At 37.2% G+C, this 27,835-nt stretch overlaps 2 protein-coding genes across 4 annotated transcripts in view; one reads left to right on the top strand and one right to left on the bottom strand.

Annotated features, from left to right (window-relative positions):
• The window catches only part of GSTCD (glutathione S-transferase C-terminal domain containing), a 145,040-nt gene extending 144,213 nt beyond the window's left edge, over nt 1–827 (bottom strand). The window contains exon 1 of the mRNA XM_059661643.1: nt 602–827. The gene's annotated coding sequence lies outside the window, so the exon portion shown is untranslated. The remainder of the gene's footprint in view (nt 1–601) is intronic.
• A 15-nt stretch (nt 828–842) lies between these two features.
• INTS12 (integrator complex subunit 12) lies at nt 843–25,019 on the top strand. 3 transcript variants are annotated; one of them, XM_059661666.1, is made up of 7 exons: nt 843–975; nt 7,105–7,269; nt 10,834–10,986; nt 15,287–15,474; nt 17,131–17,290; nt 21,065–21,211; nt 24,328–25,019. In XM_059661666.1, the coding sequence occupies exons 2-7, from the start codon at nt 7,114–7,116 to the stop codon at nt 24,910–24,912; spliced, it is 1,389 nt and encodes a 462-aa protein (XP_059517649.1). In that variant the 5' UTR covers nt 843–975; nt 7,105–7,113; the 3' UTR covers nt 24,913–25,019. The 3 variants fall into 3 exon arrangements, with proteins under 3 accessions (XP_059517649.1, XP_059517640.1, XP_059517659.1); XM_059661657.1 differs by having other exon boundaries at nt 912–1,052; XM_059661676.1 differs by lacking the exon at nt 843–975 and adding an exon at nt 1,854–1,997.
• Nucleotides 25,020–27,835: the final 2,816 nt, after the last annotated feature.

Below are 27,835 nucleotides of genomic sequence, written 5' to 3'. Positions count from 1 at the left end.
TTGACATTCAAGAACTTAGGACAGGAATGGGACGGTGGCAAAACAAGTCGCCTAATCCCCAAGTCAGGTCGAGTTGGGATGGGAAGTACGTGTATTAGTAAACGTTTTTAAAGCCAAAGCAACTTTCACGCAAGTTAGACGCAAATTTTTTGCTCAAGTTTAACACCGAAGTGCAACACTGATGGCGTGCAGAAGCAAATGGACCAACACGGAACAAACCCTTTGGAGCGACTGTTAAGCAGGATGCCCACCGAGAGAACTGCTTCCTCCCATCAGGAAGGGCTGGGATGGAAAACTAAGCGCCGATGGAAAGGAAGTTAAAGCGCGATGAAAGGTCTTAAAATTACACTTAGCGCAACGGCTAACGGCCCGGCTCCTACGACTAGAAGCTGCTCCATTCCCCCTACCGCGCAGGGAGCCCGGAGCCCCCACCCACACGCTCAGAACCCGTGGGCAAGGAGGGGCCCGAGACAGAGACCACAACACTAATTCCGCGCCCTGGCCCGTCCCTCGCGTCGTCGGCCCTGTCGCCCGGGAAGCAAAGAGGAGCCTTGGGGGTTGGCGGGGACAGCGGAGCCGGCGGCCCGAGCGCCCTCTTTACCTGGTCGCAGACGCGCGGCCAGGCAGGGAGGGCGCGGGAACGTGTCGGGGCCGCGCGGGCCGCCTGCGCCTGCCCGCCGCGCCCGGGCCGGGATTCCGAGGCCGCCGCCCGAGTCTTCGCCAGCGGACCCCTAGCTGCCAGGAAGCACTGGCGACCCACAGAAGGCTGCGTGTCCGGGGAAACAGCGGTCCGCCGGCCGTCATTCATAATCCGGCGGACCGGAAGGAGTGACGTCACTTCCTCCCGTGGCACCGCCAAAACGCTTCCCCCTCGATGGTGCCCCGGAAACCTTTGTTCCCCGCTGTCGGAGAGCCCGGTGCCGGAAGCAGTTCGGAAGGCTCCACCGGGAAAGGACAGAGTAGCCGGGCGGAGTGGTGAGTGGTGACGGGCGACCCCTCCCAGCCGCCTCGGGGGGGTGGGGGAGAGGCTCGAGACCTCTGCGAGGGAAGAGGTGGGAGAGGAGTTCCCTGGGGGTCTCAGTCGCCGGGAAATCTAATTTGCGGGGGATCGCGCGCCCCCGGCTGCCGCTGTCCCCCGTCAGCGGTGTTGGGGGACGGGGGGTGCGCGCGGGCGGAGGGCACGGCCCGCAGGCTCAGCCCTGGGAACCCGGTCTCGAACCTCCCTCCGAGGGTTTTGGTGACTTGACTTTCCCGCTCCCTCGGCCCGTGGCTCTTGTCTTCTCTGGGGCGCCCTCTCAAGATCCTTCCCCGGTGCTAGGCCTTGGGAGTGCCGGGCGTTGAGCGGAGGACTGACATTCCCACTGAGCGCCCGCTGTCGCCCTCAGGCTCTCTGCCCCTAGGCTGCTGGGGGGTCGATGCCCTCCCGCCTTCCTAGTCGCGCCCCCAAGGTATCGATGTAGCCCAGGGCCGAGAACTCAGCGGGGGGATCAAAAGGGGTGCACCTTTAACAAGGACACGTATTCATTGGAAAGGGGTGCACCTTGCAGAGGCAGCGAGGGCAGAGCTTTCTCGAGCCATTGTGGGAGGGCAGCCCTAACGTTGCACTCCTGCTGAGTGGGTTTGCGTGGAGGCATGCACGTGCAGATGATCAGCTTTGGGCTTAAGAGCGCCCTGCAGGGTGGGAAAGGCGGTCCAGGAGAGAGTATGTGGTTACTAGTCTATGTGCAGGTCCAGTTTAGGTGGGAGAGGTCACAGAAGCCCTAGAAGGTGTTATTTCATCAAAAACGTAGTAGTTCGTGCAATAAAGATATTTGAGTACCTGTCAGGAACCAAGCACTAGGTGTATAACCGTGAATTAAACAAACAAACAAAAAAAGGCCCTGCTCCCATGGAGTTTACAGTCCAGTGAGTGGGATTAATGAATTGAAGCCAGATGAAGGATTGGGAAGAAGGTATTGCAGATAGAAACATTGTACAAGTCCCCAGTCGTGAAGAAGGTATTTTAGTTTCACTTTTACTTTACTGTTATTTAGGGTGTGTGTGGTTGTTTTTGTTTTTGTTTTTTCCGGGGAGCAGGAGGGTAGTGATAGGTTTGAGGGTTTGTTGTTGTTGTGAAGGGACTTTGGAAATGATTAGAATTGAGTAGGAGAGAAAAAGCCATTACACTTGACTTTGATTGCTTACTAATTCTGTAGCCATTATTTTTGGTACTTTGCAAAGCAAATATAAACTCTCCCCTTAAAGTACTCTGAGTTGTATAGAGAGTATAACGGGGGTTTTGGTGCTTTTTCGGGGGGGGGGGGGGCGGCGGGGGGATGGGGGGTATAGTTCAAGTTAGAAAGTCCCAGTACCATGATAAAGCACTAAAAGACATACTAGGAGGGAGAGACTATTGGTGGTATTGGGGGCGGAGAAGGACACACCAACTGTGAGTATAGTCCTCATGAGAAGTTGTGTTTGAATTGGGTTTTCATAGGATTTGGAGATCAAAAATGGTTAAAAAGTTTTCGGGGCAGAGAAAAATGGGAAGTGGCGAGGCCAGCTAGTGGCTCTGTTGTCAGGAAGATCAAGATGAAGAGTTAAATTCTTTTCGCTAGTCAAGAATCTTAAATGCTAGGCCAAGAAATTGGGCTTTATGCTGAAGGCTATGGGAAGCCTTAATTTTTGAGGAAGGAAAACATTTTAATAAAAAATACGTTTCGGGAACATTAATATGGCGACAATATTGAAGTCAAGGAGAATGCTACATTATTGTTGTACTACAAAAAAAAAAGCTAACAAAGACCCAAATTTGAGTAGCAGCAGAAGTGAAAAACAGAGAAAATATGAGAAATGTTACAGAGTCAGAATCCACAGGAAAGGACTGCTGATTGTTTGTCTATAAGGAGCAGGGGGAGGACTCAGGAGAGAGATTTAGGTTTCAGGCCTGAGTAATGGAGAGTTGTGTCATTTACTGAAAGAAATTGCAGGTCGATAAACTTTTGGGGAAGATATTCATTATCTGAATTTTAGTCATCACTGAATTTGAGATACTATTAGGGTAAGCAGGCAGACATTTCTATGAAGCAATTGGAAATGTGAAATTTGAGTTTAAAAGAAAGATTGAAGTGGGGGAAAACGCGAAATCTTCTGCCTAGAGATGATAGTTGGAAACATGATATACAGGGGTGGGTGAAAGTAGGTTTATAGTTGTGAGTACATGAGAGTTAATAAAGCTAGTGCAATAATCATCACCTACCTGTCTTTTTCCATATGAACAACTATAAGCCTACTTTTGCCCACCCCTGTGCATACAATTGCCAAGGAAGAAATCGGTTCCAGAACTAATGAAGATGGACAAGGACAGATACTTGTGCAACACCAAGAGAAACAAGGGTGAGAAGATAAGCCAGAGAACGAGTTGTCAGAGATAGAAGAGGAAAACCAGGAAAGCTGAATATAATAGAACTCAAGGAGGAGAAGGTTTTTTGAAAGAGGAAGTAGATAACATATTCACTTGGTCAGCATTTACTGAGTACCAGCTATCTGTCAGGCACAATGCTAGACTACCTTTACAGCAGTAGGTAGTGCTGACCCTCATGGGCATTGACATTCTAATGAGGGTGACAAACACCCTTTACATAATTAACAGTGTAGTAGCTATTATAAATAAGTACAGGATGTTTTGGGACCGGTAAGAATATGTGCAGAAAATGAGACTTGAAGAATGAATAAGATGGGGGATGGGACACTCTACTAAAGTGCTGAGGTAAAAAAGATATGTTGAAAGATTTGAAATACCGGTAAGTCATGTGGATACAACAGAGTGGGAATAGCTTGAGGTGCTAGGTAACATTTAATGAGCATGTGCTCTGTGCCAGGTTCTGTCATAACTGCTTTACATGTGCTATCAGGTCATATAGCACATTGGAGACCTTGTCAAGAATCTTGTTCTTTAACCTTTGGACAGTGAGAAGTTTAACGAGCATTTTAAGCAAGTGAGTGATATGAAATGATTTGGAGGGGACAAGAGTGGTTGTGGAAAGAGTGATTACTAGTGAGCTATTGCTATGGGGTTGGTAATAGATGGAGATGGTAGCTTGGTCTCTAGGGTGGTGGTAATAAGGGTTGATGAATTTAAGATGTACTTAAGGTTTGGTGATTAGATGGGGGTTAGGGGGGGGAGTTGTTGAGGGAAACCAGAATTTGCTAGGTAGGCTAAAGCACTTGCCTCCAAACTTTTCTCATCATTGAGTAAAAGAACAAAAAAAATTTGAGCACATAGCCATATGAGTGTATTTAGTTATCAATTTATGCATATACTACTATAACTGCGTATTAATATTTTATTTTAATAAAAATTTTAAAAGAAAAAGAAATTCTAATATTTTTCTTGTATTCCACAGCAGAGACCACTGGGCTAGAGGGACATGTTAGTAATTTACTGCAGGGATACAAAGCCTTTAGCCTTATTTTTTTTTTTTTAATATATTTTATTGATTTTCTACAGAGAGGAAGAGAGAGAGATAGAGAGTTGGAAACATCGATGATAGAGAAACATCGATCAGCTGACTTCTGCACATCTCCTACTGGGGATATGCCCGCAACCCAGGTACATGCCCCTGACCGGAATCGAACCTGGGACCTTTCAGTCCGCAGGTCGACGCTCTATCCACTGAGCCAAACCGGTTTCAGCAAGCCTTTAGCCTTATAATGTAGTTGCTGACTCTTGCCACTAGCCTGTAATGTAAACCTTTAATCTCTGATTATGGAAATGCATAACAGTAAATACTTTGCTTCTGTTTTTCAGCATAGAGTTTTAAGTAATGATTTCTCTAGTTTTCTATAAGGATTCCTTTAACTATCAATCCTTTGGTCAGTATCTCACAAGACATTGTTCTGCATAAGTAAACCACTGTGCTCTTTAACAATGAAAAGTTAGGTCAATAGAAAGACTAGGTAGGCTGTGTACTCAAGAAGAGTGGCAGTTTTACCCTTTTCATCATGGATATTTTAATGAGGAGCTGTTTTCTCCTCAGAATATATATGATGACCAGCTCCATGAGCAAATTTTAAAATAACCTTTCTGTACTTATTCTTATATATAGGTGATGTATGCTTAATACAATTTTAAAAAAAGACAAAGGTTGCTTCTCAGTTTTTGTTAAATTCTTATTAATATGGCTGAGGTAGATTATTGTAGGTTATTTTCCTTTTGGTATTTACCTTTGGATGTCTTCTCATGGGTGATTCAGATGTTTTAGTGGAGCACAGAATTTGACAATAATTTTGAGGCTATCAAATTGATACCTAATACCTTCTAGAAAACTTAAAAAGAAAAAAAAAAGCTCAGTGTGTGTGTGTCCTGTCAGAGTTGGAGAGGGCTTAGGCGGGAAGTGGATGGAGAAGGCACAAGTAAAATCCATTGTCAAGCTGAGCTTTCATATGCCAAGATTCAACCTATAGCAAGTTTAATGCCTGTATAAATTCCTGGAAATGAGAGGTTACTGTGGAATTGCTGACAGATTCTTCACTCTAGCAGTGCAAGTGTGTTGCATTATTTTAATAGTAACCTCGAGGGTAGAAGATTTTAAGCCCCAGAATATTGATCAAAGGATTGAACTCATAGTGTATGTTTTTATTCTAACAGTTCCTTGCCTGGAGAAATATTTGAAAAAGTGACAACCAGAAGTAGAAGCAAGCACATGATAGCATTGGTATTAATGGAAAACGAAAACTTTTTAACATTTCAGAACTTCATAAGCCTTTGATGTATATCTTTACTATTTTTAAGCTCCTAGACACAGAGCATTATCATAGGCACTATAGGTAGATATAGCACCATCCCTCAGAGACCTTGCTTTTTAAAAGTAGGTTAAGGCATGTGATACCACAATCTAAATGTGATCCAATGAGATTATCATTAGTATGCTTTTTTGAGACATTCAAGATTGGAGACGAGAACTAAGGAGACAGAGAGATAGCTGAGGTGAGCTGCAGAAATGCGTCCTCTAACCATTACCCTGCTACCACACTAAATCTTTTTTCCCCTGTCATGTAAATAAGGGTTGAGAAGACATTTTTATATAAAATAAACTTTAACACATCAAGTTCATGTGTATGGAACTGTAAGTGTATATTTGTTTTATTTTACATATAGATAGATAGATAGATAGATAGATAGATAAATAGATATATCCATCCTATGTTTTATTAGTATCTAGAATCTCAAAAAATGTGTGTGTCTTATTAACTAACAATACCAAATAATAGAAAAAAAGTCATCTCTAATTTATGAAATCAATTTGAAAATGGCAAGCACAAGTCAGGAAAATGTTCCTGGGTTTTTAGAAAGGTAACATTCTTATGCTAAAGGAAGGCTAGTTATTGAGTCCCAGAGAAGGATTTAAAGCATAGTGGTTTAACTTTTTTGGAAAGCTAATCACTGTGTTTTAATAAAATGGCTCTTATGGCTAAATAGGTCATAAAAATGAATGAAAATCATACCTTAACATTTTTCTTAGTATCTATTTTCACAAATTTAGATACCCTTTTCTTCACTGGTTCTTAATTTGGATTGAGGAGGGTGGTCATTGGCCTTTTGAAAAATGAAAGATAGGTTCTTTCTCCCCAGAAAAAATACATTTGCATATCTGTAAGTATATATTTTAAAATAAAGTTAGGAGGGGTCTTTGTAGCATGGAGGAGCTCATCTGGATTTAAAACTTAGATATGCATATACAGAAAACTGTTAACTCTTGCTTCAGGGAAAAAGAACTAGATATGCCATTCAGAAGGATATTTCTTTCTGTAATAACCTTTTGGATATTTTCAGTTTTGTATCATAAGCACAGCATTACTTGTTTGGCTCAGTGGATAGAGCGTCGGCCTGCGAACTGAAAGGTCCTGGGTTCGATTCCGGTCAAGGGCATGTACCTGGGTTGCGGGCTCATCCCCAGTAGGAGATGTGCAGGAGGCGGCTGATCGATGTTTCTAACTCTCTATCTCTCTCCCTTCCTCTCTGTAAAAAATCAATAAAATATATATTAAAAATAAAAAACAAAATAAACTGTAGATAAACTTTACTCATTGTCTCTAAATTACCTCCCTCTTTTTTTCTTTCAGGTATTTGCAATGGCTGCCACCGTGAACTTGGAACTTGATCCCATTTTTTTGAAAGCACTAGGCTTCTTACATTCAAAGAGTAAGGATTCTGCTGAAAAGCTAAAAGCCTTACTTGATGAATCTTTGGCTCGGGGCATTGACTCAAGTTATCGTCCATCTCAAAAGGTACCTATATGAATAAAAAGCTCAGAGGGAGTTTTAAGGCCTGTGGCAGTAGTTTTAACATTTAGACCATCTTAAAATAGTTCTCTCTACCAAAATGATCTTTCCTGTGGCATGAAGGAATTATAGTCTTTAATTTTGTTTTCTTCAAGCTTTTAGAGAACTGTTATAGAAAAATTAGTTGGGTGTAGGGATAGTCTGTTCTATTTTTTGTGTATAGAAACCAACTTATTTATGATAAATTTTAATTTCAAATTCTTTATGATCAGAGGGTTTTTTTAAAGCTACTGAATAAAACTGTAACTTGCTTGTAATTATCTTTTAATATTTTAGGGGCAAAAAAAATGAAGTAGAAGGACACGGGTTTTGCATTGAAGTGAATTGAATATTTGTGTAGGAAAATTTAAGGAGGAAGGAGATATGGGTGAACTATGAGAACTGCATAGCTCCAATCCTGATAATAATAACAAAGTGACCAAGCAGCTTTATGTGTAAAGAATAGACAGTTTGGAACCACACACACCTGTTTTAAATCCCAACTTGCCTCTTACTAGTTGTGCGATAATAGGAAACATATCCTAACATTTACTGTGTCCCAGGTACTTTTCTGAGTGGTGTATGTGTATAATTATTGTTAATTGTGATAACTGTCCTTGAGATGGGTATTATATATTTCCCTCATTTTACAATAAGGAAACTGAGGTAGATAGTAGCTTCATTTCATTAGACTATTTATTAGTAAAATGGGGATGATAAGAACTGTCTTGCAAAGTTGTGAATATAAAAGAAATATATAGTGTGTAAGTCACCCAGTGTAGTATCTATGAGGTACACAATACCCATTTAGTGAATAATTGCTATTATATTCTCTAATACCTTCTAAGGCATTCTCTCATACCCTTCTAAACCTCTAGCCTGGAACTCCAAATCATCCAGGTCTGTGAACCTAGATACCAAACTGAAAAGGTGGGGACAGAACTAAAGAGCTAGCTCAGTCTAATCCAGATTCTCAAACTCAAGACAGGGCTAGATGTCGGGCTCAGGACCCAAGTAAACAGTGGTATTTTGCCCCCAGCCTTCTTTTTACATTAGCTCTACAATTCTCGGGACATTTTATTGTGACCTCATTTTTCTACCATTCTCATTCTGGTAGGTTCATTGAGTGCAAACCAACCAAGTTAATGCAACTCTACAAAACACGCCCAAGATTATTCTACTCTAAGTATTGGTATTTTCCAAGTAGGAAAAACCTATTATTACTAAAGAAGCAGTATTGTGATATTCTAAAACAAAAGGAAGTTTACTGAAGTACAGGAAAATATGGGATTAAAAAGCCTGCTGTCCTTAGGTTTCTAGCTAGAAGTTACTTCTCTTGGTTATTTAGAGAAAAGGCCCTGGAAGGAGGGGTATTTTAAAAGCACAGGTTCATTTAATTTTAGCCTTCAGCTGAACCTTTCCATCTCTAAAATTGTGTGAGAATGATTTATACCAGAGCTTTTCAAACTTCAGCGTGCATAAGAGTCACCTGGAGACAGTGGTGTGCTTATGAACACTAACAGCCAGCTCTTCGAGTGTAGTTCTAACGTAAACATTGGTTGATATTTTCATTTACATCAGAAAGTCAAATCTTAAATAATGAAGTTTAAATAATGAACTTAAGTCATCTATTGATGACCTGAGCAACTTCTTTGCTGAATTAGATGATAGTTTTCAAATACTGCAAGACTGTCTCCTCCGTTTTTTATGTTGTAGATTCAATACAATTAAAAAAGTCCTCACCTGAGGAATGAGGATGTTTTTTCCACTGATTTTTAGAGAGAGTGGGAAGGGAGAGGGGAGAGAGACAGACAGACGGAGACATATCGATATGACAGAGACACATCGATTGGGTGCCTCCCATATGTGCTCTTAGCTTGGACAAGGATCAGACTTGCAACCCAGGTAAGTGCCCTTGACTGGGAATCAAACCTGCGACCTTCAGGTGCGCAGGCCGACGCTCTAACCACTGAGCAGGGCCACACAATACACTTTCATATTTAATCTACATTATTGACATTTTCTCCATCACTTTTAGGTCTACAGGAGTAGTCACCAAACTTTTTAAAAAGAATCAAATAGTAAATATTTTAGGTTTTGTGGGCCAGATGGTCTCGGTCACAGTATCTAATTCCGCATGATAGCATGAAGGCAGCCATAGATAATACAGAAATGAGTGGATATAGCTGTGCTCTAATCTAATTTTATTTATGAAAGCAGGCAGCAGGCCAGATTTATTCTACAGGCTTTAGTTTTCCAACCCCAGTCTAGACAATCAGCTCAAGAGTAAATCAAGCCCTGCTACCAGTGAGTCTAAAGCCCATTTCTCATTTCTTCCTCTGCAGAGGCACCACTATTCTGAAGATGATAAGTAGCATTCCCATTTAAATTTTTATACTTTTCTGTAATATCATAGAAAAATAGACCACATTCAGATGTTTTACTTAGAATAGGGAAATGCTTTCCTTTGGTGGGAAGGGGCGAGGTGCATATATATTAGCAAAACTTCAGTGTAAGAGCAAGGATTAGAAGCTTAAAACAAAATGAAAAAACAAGCCACAGACTTGGAGAAAATATTTGCATATCATGTAAATGATAAAGGACTAGTATCCCAAATCTATGAAGAACTCTTTAGACACAATAATAAAACAAACAACCCCATTTTCAAAATATGGGACAAAATTTTTTAACACTTTACCAAAGAAAATTCATGTATGGCAGATAAGCACTTAAAATGTTCAATATTATTAGTCATTAGGGAAATGTAGATAAATTCACAGTAATATACTAGTGTATACCTATCAGAATGTCTAAAATTAAAAAGATTAGCTATACCAAGTATTGGTGAGGATGTGAAGGAACTGGGACTGTTGTTTACCCCTGGTGGAAATGTAAAGTGGTATACCATTATGGAACATGGTTTCGCAGTTTCTTAAAAAGTTAAAAACATACACTTATCACATGATTCAGCCATTCCAGTCCAAGACATTTATTCTAGGGAAATGAAAGTATATGCCCACAGAAGATTTGTATATGAATATTCACAAAAACTTATTTGTAATAGCCCCAAATGTTATGCAACCTAAATGTCCATCAGTAGGTAATAGATAAACAAATTGTGATATATCCACTAAATGGACTACCATTCAGCATATAATTTCTAGGAAATAAAAACTGATTCATTGTGATAGAAAGCAGATCAGTGGTTGTCTGAGGATGGGAGGGAATAGTTTCTCTAGGTTGATACCTCTAGGAGTAACTATAAAGGGCCACAAGGAAACTTTGGAGGATGAAAGATTGCTTGTAGTGATAGTTTTGCAGATGTGACTTATCAAATTTTACAGTTTAAGTAGGTGCAGTTTATATATCAATTATTTCTCATAAAAGCTATTTAAAGTAAAGGACGTTACATTGGTCACAACATGATGTCTTAATTTTCAACTGAAGGTTGTTTAGATTTATGACCTACTTCTTTATGATGTGTTAAATCTAAATATTTAATCATGGTTATCCTTTTATTTCACCTTTTAGGATGTGGAGCCACCCAAAATTGCAAGCACAAAAACTATTTCCAGTAAGCAAGAGCCCAAAACATCATCCAGTCTTCCTTCTGGCAATAATAATGGCAAGGTTCTCACAACTGAAAAGGTAAAGAAGGAAGCTGAGAAGAGAACTGCTGATAAAGTAAGATTTTATTTTAATCTAGTAGAAATAATTAAACAGGGTAATCAGTCCTTTGTAGGCAGAAACAATAGTGTGTGCTTACTTCTTTTAGTAATAGTGCCTAAAAAGTACATAATGACCTTTCAGTAAGTATATTTTGATAATTATAGACATTGATTTTCTTTTTGAAAAATGAGTAACATTTGGAAATATTTTGAACTATTTACTGAAGTCATTGCCAACAAATATTTGAGCCAGGGAATGTACTAATTTAAAGTATAAACTTTACTCCACAACTCAAATATTCTGAATGAAACACTTGACAAGAAAAGATAGGAAAAAGTAAAGAGTAAAGAAATAAATAAAAATTAAAAAGTAAAGATATAAATGACTAAATGTGAAACTTGTTACAAAATGGCATGTACCTTAATAAAGCCTACAAATAATTCTTGGATTATCAATTTTGAATGATTTATGCACATAGTTAATTTTTAATATTTTAGCACTTAGTAATAACTATTAAAATTTAATAACCCTTCCCCATAAGGTGGGGTATATTATTCCCATATGTTTTCATACTTTTAATAAATATTTTGCCTATTTATAAACTATATTGTATTGTTTGCTGTGCTTTTAAATTTATATAAATGCTATACTGTATGTATGTGTGTGTGTGTGTGTGTGTGTGTGTACACCTCCATTCTTGGTTAACTTACATTTTCCTCCACTCAACAATGTGCTTTTGAAATTTACCTATGTTGATACATGTAGAGCTGAATATTTCAGTTACCATATAATATTCATTTCATGAATAAGCCAGTTTATCCATTCCCTAACAAATGAATAATTAGCTATTTCTCCTTTTTCTCTGTTATAGTGGAGCTTCAATAAGCTGCTCTATACTTATTTCTGCACACATGATAATAGCTTCAATAGGTTGTATACCTGTATCAAAGGATGTAATAGTACAGGTACATCTTCAACATTACTAGGCTGATTTCTATCCAAAGTATATTACATATATTCTCTCACCAAAAAAATGTAAGAGTGCCAAATTCTCCATGTCTTGCCATATTATTTAATTTTTGCCAATCTGACAAGTGTATCTATAATATTTATATCTTAAAGCTAGGAGACAGAATTTACTTTGAAGCAAATATAGCAGTGTTAAGTCTCCTTGACTGGTAGATAGTTCATTATTTATTTATTTTCAGTATATTTTATTTTACTACTAGAGGCCCAGTGCACGAAATTCATGCATGGTGGGGGAGTCCCTTAGCCCAGCCTGAACCCTCTCATAATCCGGAACCGCTGGCTCCTAACCACTCACCTACTTGCCTGCCCAATCGCCCCTAACTGCCTCTGCTTGCCGGCCTATAGCCCCCTAACTGCCCCTCTGCTGGCCTGGTCACCCTCTAACTGCTCCCCTGATAGCCTGGCTGCACCCTAACTGCTCCCTACCGGTCTGGCTTCCCCCTAACTGCTCCCCTGCTGGCCTGCCTGATCGCTCCTAACTGCCTCTGCTTGCCAGCCTGAGCCTGATCGCCCCCTAACTGCCCCCTTGCCAGCCTGGTCACCCCCTAACTGCTCCCCTGCTGGCCTGATCACCCCTAACTGCCTCTGCCTCCGCCCTTGCCACTTTGGCTTTGTCTTGAAGGAAGTCGGTCAACCTGCTCTAATTAGCATATTACCCTTTTATTAGTATAGTTCTTTTTTTCAATTATAGTTTTACATTCAATATTATTTGTATTACTTTCAGGTGTACAGCACAGTGCTTAGACAATCATTTACTTTACAAAGTGTTTCCCCCAGTATTTCCAGTACCCATCTGGCACCATAGTTATTACAGTATTATTGACTATATTTCCTATGCTGTACTTTATATCCCTGTGACTATTTTGTTACTACCAATCTGTGTTTCTCAATCCCTTCACTGTTTTCACCCAGCCCCCAACACCCCTCCCCTTTGGCAACCATGAGTCTGTTCTCTGGATCTGTGTGTCTGTGTCTGTTTTGATTGTTCATTTATATTGTTCTTTAGATCCTACATATAAGTGAAATCATATGGTATTTGTCCTTCTCTAACTGACTTATTTCATTTAGCATAATACCCTCTAGGTCCATCCATGTTGTCACAAATGGTAAGATTTCATGGTGTGTGTTTTATGGCTTTTGTACCACAGCTATTTTATCCATTTTGTCTATTGATGAGCACTTGTGATTCTTCCATAGCTTGGCTATTGTAAATAACGCTGCAGTGAACACAGGGTGAATATATTCTTTTGAATTAGTGTTTTAAGTTTCTTTGGATTTATACCCAGAGTGGAATCACTGGGTCATATAGCAGTTACATTTTTAATTTTTTAAGGAATTTCCATATTGTTTTCCATAGTTCCTCTGCTATTCTGCATTCCCACCAACAATGAACAAGGGTTCCCTTTTCTCTACATTTTTGCCAACACTTGTTTGTTGATTCTTTGATGATAGCCATTCTGACAGGTGTGAGGTGATATCTCCTTGTGGTTTTAATTTGCCTTATAATGATAATTTATAATTTTGAACATCTTTTTATATGTCTGTTGGCCATCTATATCCTCTTCGGAGAAGTGTCCATTCAGGTCCTTTGCCCATTTCATCCCTTACCAGATGCATCATTGGTAAATACGTTTTCCCATTTAGTTGGATATCTTTTCATTTTGTGGATGGTTTCCTTTGCTATGCAAAAACGTTTTAGTTTGATGTAATCCCATTTGTTTATTTTTTCTTTTGTTTCCCTTAACCACGGAGATATATTACAAAAAATATTATGAATAAAAATGTATGAGATCTTATTGTCTATATTTTCTTCTAGGATTTTATGGTTTTGAGTCTTACATTTAAGTATTTAATCTATTTCGAGTTTATTCTTGTGTATGGTGTAAGAAGGTGGTCTGTTATCATTTTTTTTTGCACGTATATGTCCAGTTTTCCATTTATTAAATAGACTGATTTACCTTCTTTGTCAAATATGAATTGACCATATGGGTATGGGTTTATTGATGGGCTCTCTATTCTGTTCCTTTTATCTATATGTCTATTTTTATGCCAGTACCATGCTGTTTTGATTACTGTGGCCTTGTAGTATAGTTTGATACCAGATAGCATGATACCTCCAACTTTGTTGTTCTTTCTCAAAATTGCTGGACTACTTGGGGTCTTTTGTGGTTCTAGTTCTGTGAAATACTTCATTGATATTTTGATAGGAAATACATTGAATCTACAGATGGCTTTGGATAATAGAGTCATTTTAACAATGTTAATTCTTCCTATCCATGGGCATGGTATATGCTTCCATTTATTTGTATCTTCTTCAGTTTCTTTCTTTAGTGTCATAGTTTTCTGAGTACAGGTCTTTTACATCCTTGGTTAGATTTATTCCTAGGTATTTTATTATTTTTTATGCAGTTGTAAATAGGATTGTTTTCTTAGTTTCCCTTTCTGATAGTTAATTGTTGATGTATAAAAATGCAAATGGTTTCTGGATATTTATTTGTGTCCTGCTACTTCATGAATTTACCAGTTCTAGTAGCTTTTTGGTGGAACCTTTAGGGTTCTCTATATACTACACTATCATGTCATCTGCAAATAATGACACTTTTACTTGTTTCTTTACAATTTGGATGTCCTTTATTTCTTTTTCTTGTCTGTTTTCTGTGTCTAGGATTTCTAGTACTATGTTGAATAAAAGTGGTGAAAGTGGACATTCCTGTCTTGTTTCTGATCTTAAGGAAAATGCTTTAAGTTTTCCCATTGAGTATGATGTTAGCTGTGGATTTGTTATATATGCCCTTTATTATGTTGAGATATGTTCCCTCTATTTCCACTTTGCTGAGAGTTTTTATTATAAACTAAAGGCCCAGTGCATGAAATTTGCGCACGGGTAGGGTCCTTAGCAGCTGCCAGCTGCTGGCCAGGACCTCCCTTCTCCTGGCTGCCTGCCACCCCCAGTTGGTCAGGGCCTCCCTTCCCACGGCTGGCCGCCCAGCCCCGCCCCCTGGTCAAATTCCTGGTCGAACTCCCATGTCGAGGGGACAAAGAAAAATACAGGTACATAGTAAGCTGTTCTAATTTATTTATTTCTACCTTGCTGGTTTCTTTTAACATACTGATTATGATTTTGTTATAAATCTTCTACAGATCTTTAGTGTGTACTAGTATGTTTGTCCCTAACTATGTAAAAATATCTGTCAAATGGACTTGGTCATTGCATGCTGCCTATCTGCCTCTCAGTGATTTAAAGTTTATTATAACATGTTACTTTCTGATTGGGTGCTTTTTATAGATGAAATCAGACACCACTGAAGGAGTTGACATTCCAAAGAAACCTAGATTGGAGAAACCAGAGACACGGTCCTCTCCCATTACCGTGCAAACCAGTAGGGATTTAGCTATGGCTGACCTTTCCAGTTTTGAGGAGACCAGTGCAGATGATTTTGCCATGGAGATGGGATTGGCTTGTGTTGTTTGTAGGTAAGTTGTGCCTTGCCACAGATGTTTTTGTTTCTTTCTAAAGAGCAAACAACTAAATAAAATGTCAGACCAATTATTGAGTGTTTTTTATTTTGTTTTTCTTATTTGTATGTGGGTAAGAGGTAAGTAGATTATTCCCTATGAACTGCCAATATAGCAATTTAACATCTTGAAAATTGTCTAATATTTTATTTTCCTGACTGTGGCATCTTTAATCTCTTACATTATTAGTAATATTTTCTGCATTCTTGGGTTCTAGAGAGAAAGCAATTATTGCTTTATTCTTTAGTGAGAAAGAGTCTGTTCAGCAGACTCAATTATTTCCATCATTGTTTTTAAGAAGTCAGTGTTGCTTTTCTTTTCCCTGAATGGTTGATAGTACTTATAAACTGAACTGATATATATACATATATATATACACACACACACATACACACACATATATATATATATAACACTTCTTAAAACACCTTTAAATCTTTTCCAAAGGATAATGGAATGAAATCAATGGGTCACAAAGGTTATTCTGAGTATTGTTTAAAACATGGATACATAGGTATAAAAACATAGATAATTATGTTTGTCTATAGCAGCAGTACATATATCTTTACAGATAAGTGTTTTCAAATTTTTCGGGTAGATATTGAGAAGAAAGATTTCTGAGTTGTACAACTGAACTGTATATAATGTCATTAACCAATGCTATCCCAATAAATTTAATTAAACTTTTTAAAAAACCAGAACAACTTAGATTTTAAACTCTTCGATGCCACGGCTATATTTTTAATTACTAATGGCTTTCACTGCCTAGCACAGCAGAGAAGATTGCTATTTTTTTTGCAGTTTTATTCATGAAAATGTTAAATTCTGGTGTACTGGGACTAAGTAAATAACTATAAATTTTGTAAATTTTAGACCTGATCTTGTTATATGTACTTCTGAATGGGATCATTTGTTAGGGCTTCACTGTTTTCATATACATTTATTTCACCCTTTATCTACCATGACGGTTATTATTTTTAAATAAAGAAATAAATTGTAAAGTAATAATAGGGAGAGAATTAGTAACTGTAACCTTCCATCAGGAGACCTAATATGTGATGATTGCTTTTTGTGCTATTGGAATTTATACTTACTTGATTTTTATATTGCTAACATTTTATTCAGTTGATAAGACATTTATTTATTGAACATCTTTGTCTGCACAGTAATGTGCTAGGCACTATATGTTAGGTCCAGTTCCCACTTTTAGGCAAGTCATATATCAATGAAGATAATAGAACAACATGTAAGTAACAAATAAAAAGGAATTTAACAGAGGTACAAAAAAAAATGTTATGAGATTGTTGGAGGACTAGCCAAAGTCTACTACTTCTAGGAGAAATAAAAAATATTATAAGAGAAAGGCAGGGAGAATATACCCAAATGTAGTTGCTAAAGCATCTTACATATTTATTAATGGTGAGCATAAGCTTTAAAAGAAAGGAAGTGTTTGTATAGGCTACATCTTGGGGTTTGTTATTTTGCTTTTTTGTTTCCTGGTGTTTTTAATTGTCTTTTATATATCAAACTTTCCCCAAACCACCTTAGAATGGCTTTAAATTGTTGCATGCAGTCAAATAAGTGCAGTTTTTAATGTTATTTATATTTCCTTAGGCAAATGACAGTGGCATCTGGTAATCAATTAGTAGAATGTCAAGAGTGCCATAACCTCTACCACCAAGATTGCCATAAGCCCCAAGTGACAGACAAGGAAGTGAATGACCCTCGCCTGGTGTGGTATTGTGCCCGATGTACCAGACAAATGAAAAAAATGGTAAGAATAATTTTTCTCTATTTTAAACAGTCTCTGTCAGTATTTTTGTTGATATGGCTTTTCAAGATAAAAATGTGAACTATTATGATATTGAAAAATAAATCATAAAGCTGACTATTTAAATGTTTGTTTATGAAGTGTATATGTTTTATTTATGCGACTAACTTAAAGACCAGACCAGGTAATATGCACTTTTCTCTGTTCAGCTTTTACTTATTCTAATATAGCAACAAACAAACAGGATTGGAGATCCATAACATATGAATATTTCTTATTAGTATTTCAATGTACTTCTAAACATTTAAAAATACTATAATGCATTGTGGGAAGTGGTGAGATAGAAAGCCTATCTTTGGTGAGTCTGGTAGGGAAATATTGAAAATGTCTGTTCCTGAGTGAGCTTAGACCATTACACTTGTAATGTGTACAAAGGCTGTGTTTGTGTGTGCATTGACAGATGTAGTTACTAAGAATTGGTAATGGACAAAATAACTAATTATTTTTATTTCACTGTATCTTAATAAAATAATCACTGTTCTCTAAGTTTTTGGTCCCCATTTTTTATGATTTATTTTACACCAAATCTATGTTTATAGTTCTCTCTTTCTGGAGTCAATTTTGGCAACTAATCGGATAGCTTTCAGTTACTTTAAGTTTAATGTCTTTAAAATTAGCCCTAACCGGTTTGGCTCAGCAGAAAGAGCATCGGCCTGCGGACTCAAGGGTCCCAGGTTCGATTCCGGTCAAGGGCATGTACCTTGGTTGCGGGCACATCCCCAGTGGGGAGTGTGCAGGAGGCAGCTGATCGATGTTTCTCTCTCATCAATGTTTCTAACTCTCTATCCCTTTCCCTTCCTCTCTGTAAAAAAACCAATAAAATATATTTTAAAAAAATTAAAATTGTTCTCTTCTCCACTCAATTTTCCCCCCAATTGCTTCAATTAGAAAATATTATCCTTCGTACCTCCTTTAATTCCATATCTTGTTGTTTAATTCTGCTTCTTATATATTTCTCATATCTGTTTATTTTGCTCTTATTACCCTACTCCACAAATCTCTCATTTCTTGTCCATTGCTTTATCCTCTTAAGAGGTCTTCTTGCTTCCCTTCAATCTACTTTACTCACTGCAATATTTATCTAATCTATCTGTTTAAATATACCCAGGGGCTTTTGATTATTGATAGAATGAGATTATACTCATTAGGGTATATATATGGGCCTTCTCTCTTTGACACAAGTCCAGTTTTGTATCCTGTCCTACCACTTCACCATATATCCCATACATTCTGGCCATGGCAGACTAAGTGTATCATTCCCTGAGTATGTAGTGAACTTTCATGTCCCCATTTGTTTTACTTCTCAGATTCTCTTCATCTGGGACACCCTTTATTCTTTATCATCTTTGCAAATCAAATGCCCAATTTATTTATCAATAAGACCATGTCTTATTCATTGGCATAGCACCAGAGCATAATTCAGGACTGGACATGTCTTACATTCTGTTGTTCTCATTTTAAGATATGTGTAATGGTGGAAATGAGGATTAGTACCAGAAATCAATAATCAATAAGTTTAGTCTGTGTGTCCAATAGTCAGAGTACTCAATGGGGAGCCATGACTAATGTTAGAACATGATTAGACTACAGCAAGGGTGTACCTGAGGTAAACCAAAAGGCATGATTTGAAGTTAGCTTGATTATCTGGATCCAGTAACAAGGTTTATAAGAAGAAGAAACCTGGAAACATTGGGGATGCTAAATCCGGTCATTCTAAGTATAATTGCTTACAGTAAGATCCTCATACATGCATTGGTTATCTCTCCAAATTATCACAAAGGTACTATAAGTAGCATCTTATATCTCTTTCCTCCCTGCACTAACTTCTCCAACTAGGGCAGTTTCTTCAGTACACATTGTTATAGGAAGACCTAGATAAGAATGTTGTGGTAGTATCTGGCAGAGTCAAAGGTCATTCTTCAATTCTAAAATTTTTTCTCTACCAGGAAATGAGTTTTGCCTCAGCACTAGCTAAAAGACTCACTCATATGACTTATTGCGGTGGTTCTGTCTCAGTAATAATACACACCTACTCAGCAGCATTTAGAAATATGTGGTATTTGTGATTGCTGCTTTACTGGCTATTACTGCCCTGAGTGGAGAATTACATACTTTCTGCAGTGTCTGAGGTAGTCACCCAATGAAAATTATAGTGCCTTTGTTGATCAGCACTGAGTCAGTGATAATAAACTAGTATTTAATACTAGTTCCCTAAACTAGTATTATTAACAAAGGACAAGAGCTTCTGGGCATTTCTTATTATACTTCTAAGATGGCTAGGTGAAATAGAGGAAGCAGAACTAAACATGGCTCCTAGGCAGAGGTCCTGTCCGGGCTTCATTGTAATGAATCTTCATCTGCTAAAGCATGCATGTTAGGTCAGTCTTCAGAGCCTAACCTCTGGAACAGTAGATGTGGGTGGGTGGATGTGTAAGATGGAAAGCTGTAGTTACAGAACCATGTGTTTCTGATTTACTCTGAGAGTGGCATTCTCATAACATGGTTTTACAGTAGTGAGATGGCCCTCCTTTCTTGCAGGTAGGAGATGTTTTACCATGGATAGTCTTTCAGCATTCTTTACCATATTCTTGACCTGAATGTTACTTTATAAATGATGTTTGAAAGTAGGTGCACTTTCGGTGGAAAATATGTGATAAAAAATGGGATGAATTGAGACTTAAGGACCAAAATTATATGTAACACATCAACCCACAGCACAAGAAGTTTCCACAAAAAGCTCCAAACAAGGATAAAACAGTCTGTATTCAAACTTCCAGAAGTGGGAACAAATTATTAATAAATTCCCTGGTATAGTCCTGTATGACCTTATTAGGACTGTCAGAGACAATTATATGGCTGGGAGCATTTTTCTCCATTCACTGTGGATGGGTTCTTCCAAATTCCTTATCATTTGTAAATAATTATAGTGAATAAATAGTAACTAATATTGTCAGCATTCAACATATTTCATACAATATGCTAAACACTTACATGATTGTAATTGATCCCCATAACCCACATTTGAAACAGATCATATGGTAAAAAAAAAAAAAAAAAAGAATACCTAGTTATATAAAATAAGAAAAAAATATTTATTGGTCAAAATAAAACTGAATATGCTTGTAAAGGAACAGTGGATGCAAATTTGTCTTTAATAACATTATAATTTGTATTTGTGAGCTTTCTCTAAGAATTCAATGTGCCTACTTCTATAGTGTGGAAAAACCTTAAAAAGCTCCCTCACTTATCACTAATAATTTTTCTTCCAAGTCTGTATTTAAAACGATATAATTGATCTGAACTACTTTTAACTCACTCTAATTACCCAGAGACTTATGCCTGAACCCCAAGAATGAAACTCCTAAGTCTTACCCAGCCATAATAAGAAATAAATGTACTGCATTACAGTTACAAATAGTTTGTGATTTTCCTTTTTTTAAAAAACAATTTGATTTGTCTTGTTAAAATGGTATTTAGCTAACCTTAATCTGCATGATTTTTAAAAATTTTATTTTTATTGTTTAGAAATTAATAAAATGTATAAAAGCATTAATATGAATAAAATAATTTGAGTCTATACTTTTAGTATGATCATAACATTTTTTAATATTCAACTATATTTCAACTTAATGAGTACTGTGATAGTTTTTTTATTGTCTTTTCTGTGCATTCAAGTAAGATTTTACAGCTAATTTAATTTTATACTAATTTCTACAGGCTCAAAAAACTCAGAAGCCACCACAGAAACCAGCTCCCACAGTTGTTTCTGTAGCTCCCGCTGTCAAAGATCCATTGGTTAAAAAACCAGAAACTAAACTCAAACAAGAGACAACTTTTCTAGCATTTAAGAGAACAGAAGTCAAGGTATAGTACATTTCATTTTTATCTAAGATTATCTAAGATTTCGTTTTTATTTTAATTTAGTTGATTAAACAATAGTTACTTGAAAAAATATTGAGGAACTTTTATATACTAAACGGCCATAGGTTGGAAACTATGCTTGCATTACTATTAACATTAAGTAAAAATTATTTTAAAATTTTTAAATAATTATTTAATCTCTAATTATATAAATAATTTTTAAAGCTTTTATTATCTTTACTGTTTAGAAACTAATAAAATGTATAAAAGCATTAATATGATAAAAATAATTTGTCTGAGTCTATACTTTTAGTATGATCACAACACTTTTAAATATTCAACTGTATTTCAACGTAATGAGTACTGTGATATATTTTTTATTCCAAATTTTATGTAGTCAGACACTTAATCGCCATCAGGAATTTGCTTTAAATTCTAAATACCTCTGTCCTCAGTAGCAACAGTTTTGCTCCTCATATTACTTGAGCTGATTGACCTCATAGCTTTTTTCTCCCTACCTATTAGCTATTGAAGTTTTCTTGCTTTGTCTTTTTTTTTTACTTTTTACTAGAGGCCCAATGCATGAAATTCGTGCATGGGGGGGAGGGAGTGTTCCTTAGCCCAGCCTGCACCCTCTCCAATCTGGGATCCCTCTCACAATCTGGGACTGCTGGCTCCTAACCGCTCGCCTGCCTGCCTGCCTGATTGCCCCTAACCACTCCCCTGCCAGCCCGATCGCCCCCAACTGCCCTCTCCTGCCAGTCTGATGGCCCCCGATTGCCCCCAACTGCCCTCCCCTGCCAGCCTGATCGCCCACAACTGCCCTCCCCTGCTTGCCATCTTGTGGCAGCCATCTTGTGACAACGTGAGGGTGGCCATCTTGTGACAGCATCATGTGAGGGCGTCGCACAAGGGCGTGACACCACCTAGGCTTTTGTTATATAGGATAGGATTACAAACTTTCATGGTACCTACCTCTATACTAAGGGGCCAGGTTATTTAGTGAGAGTATCACCTTTCTCATTCCTAGGTTTGCATCCTTGAATTCACACTACATTATTATTAATATCCTGACATCTTGATTTCATGGAATAAAAATACTTTACAATCTAATTTTAAAACATAATTAATGACTTTACTGAGTTACACCCATTTCTAAGCAGAGTACTAATGATGGGAAAAAAAATACTAGCTAACCCCAGAAAAACCTAAAGTTGACTATATAATTCTGAGTGACTGCTGTATAAGTAACAAAGATCCAGAACCTTGGGATGATGATAAAGAATGTAAATATAAAGTAATCTGAGAAAGATACTAATAACTTTATTTGTAGATCGTTTTTTAATATACTAGGGAAGAGTTGATATCCAAGGGATATCTATTAATGATTTGTTACATTGAAACTTGGTGAATTGGAATAGAGTTAGGAATAATTTATTGAAAGTAATTAGAGTTGCTGTATTCTATATTGAAGACACTTTTAGGTAGATTTTTATGCTAACCTGTTAATACTAAAGTTTATTTTTAGGCAATCCAACGGGAAATCATTTTATGGCAAATCAATTAAGGCCTTGACTATCATGTTTGCTCTGCTTAAGAGATTTTGCTGTATTTATGATAAAAGTGGGTAAATTTTCACTATGAGAAAAATTGTTCTCATTCTTATATAAAGAGTAATAGGCTTTCTAACTAGGATAATGGGCAAGAAAATATTTATAGTTAAAAACAGTTGAGAAATTTATACACTAAAGTAGTAAGGAATTTCCTGATATCCATTATTGTGTTTTTTACATTTGCGTGTCCTCAAGTGTTGTAAGCCATCTGTCACTGAAAAGCAATACCAGTATCAGCAAGCCATTAAAATAAAATGCCATGCATACAGAATTTGCTTTCTTGTTTGTACTTCATAAGTATTGGGCTTTTTAATTACTTCAGATGGGTTTTCTTTCATGAAGTCTGTTGAAAGATCATTTAGCCATATGGTAGACAGTTTTATGTTTAACAGAAAGAAAAAGGAAAAAAATTAGATCTTTCAGAACTGAAAATTAAAAGTTTACTGCACCTGTGTCTTTTAGCTTCCTTGAGTAACTTTTTCTCATTACCTATATTCATTTCTCTAGGAATATATAATTTATGTAGTTTATCTTCTCTGGATAAACTTATGTGATAGTGATTGCATGATATTGTAAAAATCCTATCATTTTCAGAATATGTGAACAAAAATCTAGACTCCTCCCCTTAAAAAGCAAAGATATCAGAGCTTTCTATTTTGACTATTTTTCACATTGATTAAAAATGTTTACATGCAAACAGTATTGAAGGCTACTTTGTAAGAACTGAAATCATTTTATCAACTTTTTTGAACTTCAGTTTTAAAAGACAACTAGATATATTTTAAACATAATAACTATCTTATTTTTAAATAAGATACTATTCGTAATGCTTTTATCTCTGCATGAATCTTCTTAAGAATCTGAAGGTAGCCCTGGCCAGGTGGCTCAGTTGGTTGGAGTGTCATCCGTCCACCAAAAGGTTGTGGATTTGATTCCTAGTCAGGGAACATACCTGGGTTGCTGGTTCGATGAATCCCAGTCGGGGCAAATCGATGTTTCTCTCTCACACTGATGTTTCTCTCTCCTTTCCTCTCTAAAATAGTTTTCTTTTTTAAATAGCCTCAGGTGAGGATTGAAAAAATAACAATAAATGAAGGTAGAAAGAGTGCCAATGAGAAGTTCAATTCATAATTGTGTCAGCCTGTAGACTAAAGGGTCCCCAGTTCAATTACGATCAAGGGCACATCCTTCAGTTGCAGGCTGTATTCCCAGCCCTGGTCTGGGAGCATGCTGGAGGCATTCAATTGATGTGTGTCTCTCACATCGACATTTATTTCTCTCTGTCTCCCCCTTCCTTCCACTCTCTAAAAATCATATCCTTGGATGAGAATTAACAGAACAAAAGAACTTAATTTTGGTGGTGTGATTTAAATTTCCCAAGTTATTACTTTTGTAAAAAAGTCCAACAATTAAACTTGTTATATATTCAGAATATTATATTAGGTGTTAAATATACTTGGCTTTAAGTAATACTTATCTTTTATTTACTTTTTTTTTTTTTTTCAGACATCTGGGGTTATTTCAGGAAATTCTTCTAGCACCAGTGTTTCCTCTTCAGTAACTAGTGGCCTAACTGGATGGGCAGCGTTTGCAGCCAAAACTACTTCTGCTGGTCCATCAACAGCAAAATTGAGTTCAACAACCCAAAACAATAGTGGGAAACCTGCTACCTCAGCAGCTAACCAGAAGCCTGTGGGTTTGACTGGTCTGGCAACATCATCCAAAGGTGGAATAGGTTCCAAATTAGGTTCCAGTAACAACACTTCACCCACTGTACCATTGAAACCACCTCCACCTCTAACTTTGGGCAAAACTGGCCTTAGTCGCTCAGTTAGTTGTGACAATGTTAGCAAAGTAGGTCTTCCTAGTCCAAGTAGTTTAGTTCCAGGAAGCAGCAGCCAACTAAGTGGAAATGGAAATAGTGGGACATCGGGGCCTAGCGGAAGCACCACCAGCAAAACCACTTCAGAATCAAGCAGCTCTACCTCGGCATCCCTTAAAGGTCCGACTTCACAAGAATCCCAGCTCAATGCCATGAAGCGATTACAGATGGTCAAGAAGAAAGCTGCTCAAAAGAAACTCAAGAAATAATGAGGCCAAGTACATTTTAATATCACATTACCCTAAAGATTAAAATCTTGTTATTAGGACATAAACTTGTACTATACTGTAATTTAATAAAAATTTTCATGATGAAAGTTCTATTATTTCTTACCTTAAAATGCTAACTATTATTTAGAAGAACTTGGAAATCTTTGTTATTTTAAATCTGTTTAACATTTTTATTTTAACAATTTCCACAGTATGTGAAAATAGTGATTAGAATAACTGATTCTTGGTGAGAACTTCCAGAATTTCAGAAGATGGTAATATGTGTGATTTAAAACAAAAAAAGCAGTAGTTTGTTCATCTTCTAACAAAGCCCCGAGATTGATCCTGCTTAATAAGGTGCCTTACAAGGTGGCAGGGATGACCCACTAAAAAGTTTTCTATAAACCCCTAGTATTCTTCATAATCAGTGTCAATCCCCAGCTTGATTCTCCCTATTCTCCCCAAATATTTTATCTCTCATTTTTCAAGATTAATTTTTCATCATTGATTTCTGATACCCCTATATATTTTTACCTTTTTATCACCTTATATCAATTATCTATTTCTTTCGATAGATTGTCATCTGCCATGCCCTTTTAATGCAATACTTCTCACGTTGTCCACATTTCCTTACATTGCCAACGTAGTATATGCACATAGTATATATTTAATACATCTTAAATTTTCATCTATCCTGGTTACACACATCCTGAGAATTCTTGAGAAGATACCCAAAGAGTCTTTGGGTGGATCATTTCTACTTGTTTACATACTGATAGCTTCTTCCTATACCATGAAAAATAAGGCTGTTTTGTTTTCACTGCCCCAAAATGTTAGAGCATTCTATCAGATGTTAATTAACTGTATAAAAGTCGCTCCTGTACAATTATGAAGGTTGCTTTGAAATATGTATATGTACATTGTTAGGTCAAAATAAGTGAAGGATCTTAGCTGCCTTATTTGCAAGCTAACACATTAGCCTGCGATTGTTTCATGTATATATTCTGAAAGAAGACATGAGGCTTTCTGTACCATAGAAACAGTTTATTACAGCAAAATGTAGCAGCCATTTTGTACTCCCCAAATATATCATTTCATCCAAAACTGGGAGCCTAACAATTTCCACATTCACTAGACCAGTGGTTCTCAACCTTCTGGCCCTTTAAATACAGGTCCTCATGGTGTGACCCAACCATAAAATTATTTTCGTTGCTACTTCATAACTGTCATGTTGCTACTGTGATGAATCTTAATGTAAATATCTGATATGCAGGATGGTCTTAGGCGACCCCTGTGAAAGGGTCGTTTTACTGCCAAAGGGGTCGCGACCCACGGTTGAGAACCACTGCACTAGACTGTAAACTGGAAGTCCAATAAATTCCCATACCCCTTCCACCTTGATGTGTGCCACTAAATCTTCTCTCTATAGCCTCTAAGCTCAAATCCCCCTTAATCCCTACAACATGTTTATTCTAAAATATGTTAATAAATGATTTTTGTGAAGTTAAAGCTTTTTTAAATTGAGCTTGGTCTTTTTCTAAGAAAAGATTAAAACTACCTGTTAAATAATGGGACTAAATTATTCATGGTAAATTAGAATTCAAGATTGAGATAATCCCATTACTTACAAAGTGGAGTAATCATCTATTTACATGTTTTAAATCTGCCTGCAGATGTTTTTGTTTTGAGAAACAGATTGCTGTTGATTAAATATCAATTTGGCATCAATCTCAAATTCTCTTTAGGGTCAAAAGACTAAAAAAATATATACTGCAATCATTATTTGTTTATAGTTTCAGGGTTAGTTTGGACTAAACTGGACAAAATGACCTAACACAAGCTCAACTCAACAACTGTAACAGCTGATGTAACCCTGGTGCATACGGAACATTAAAGCAGTCATGCACACAGATTGCACATTGGCACTTGAAATGGAAAATTTTATCCCATGTGTGCTGGATAGACTTGAGAAGCAATTACCTTAATTTCTACAGTACTTCAGAGAGGACTTTATAAGACTTGTTTAAGAAGTCATTTTTTGTGTAGCATAGCTCTATGTGCATAGAAATGTATATTTTGGATCTGCACATATGTATAAGTATGCATACATCTAGTAATGTAAAACTCATTTTGGTATTTTTATACATGTATATTTGGTGTAAGAGTTGTCTCCAAGTAGCTCTTAGACCTTCATTTTTCCATGTCACTAAGTTAGCAAGGCTTTTTAACTGAGTATGTGATGAAATGGCCAGCTTTATATTAATAGTATTTATCATTTATTTTGTTTTTCTTACTATTTAAGTTTTATGAGGGCAGGGATTTTGTTTGTCTTGCTCACCATGGTATTCCCACTACAGTTCTCAATAAGTATTTATTGGCTCAGTGAATTAATATACAAATAATTAGGTGAGCTAGCAAGTAAGCTTTTAGTATTGTAAGTTCAAATCCCATTTTAGAAGAAATCTGTTCAGTATCACTTTTCTGTTTTGTGTATTGTGCTTATTGAAGAATATTTAATCATATATTTTAGTGACTTAAAATAGGAAAGGAAAACATTGAAAGAATATTAGTTAAAAGTCTCGAGACCAGGTTTTGAATCCCTGTCCCTCCGTGTATTAGCTGTGTGAAACTCTGTTTTCTCCTCTGTAAAAATAGATAATTATTAGTGAGATAAAATTGAAGGCACCTAATGTTCAAAGGTTAGGTGATTCTGACTTAACAAAGATGTACTAGTACTGTTAGTAACTGATATTATAAATTACTAGAGGCCTGGTGCGCAAAAATCTGTGCACTCGGGCGGGAGGTGATCCCTCTGCTCGGCCTATGCCCTCTTGCAGTCTGGGACCCCTTGGAGTATGTCCACCTGCTGGGGGATTGGGCCCAAGCTGGCAGTCAGACATCCCTCTGGCAGCCCGGCAGCCCT

The sequence above is a fragment of the Myotis daubentonii genome, chromosome 1 (assembly GCF_963259705.1).
Source record: "Myotis daubentonii chromosome 1, mMyoDau2.1, whole genome shotgun sequence".
Lineage (NCBI taxonomy): Eukaryota > Metazoa > Chordata > Mammalia > Chiroptera > Vespertilionidae > Myotis > Myotis daubentonii.
The sequence above is the reverse complement of the archived record's forward strand: the minus strand, read 5'-3'. Positions and strand labels throughout refer to the sequence as shown.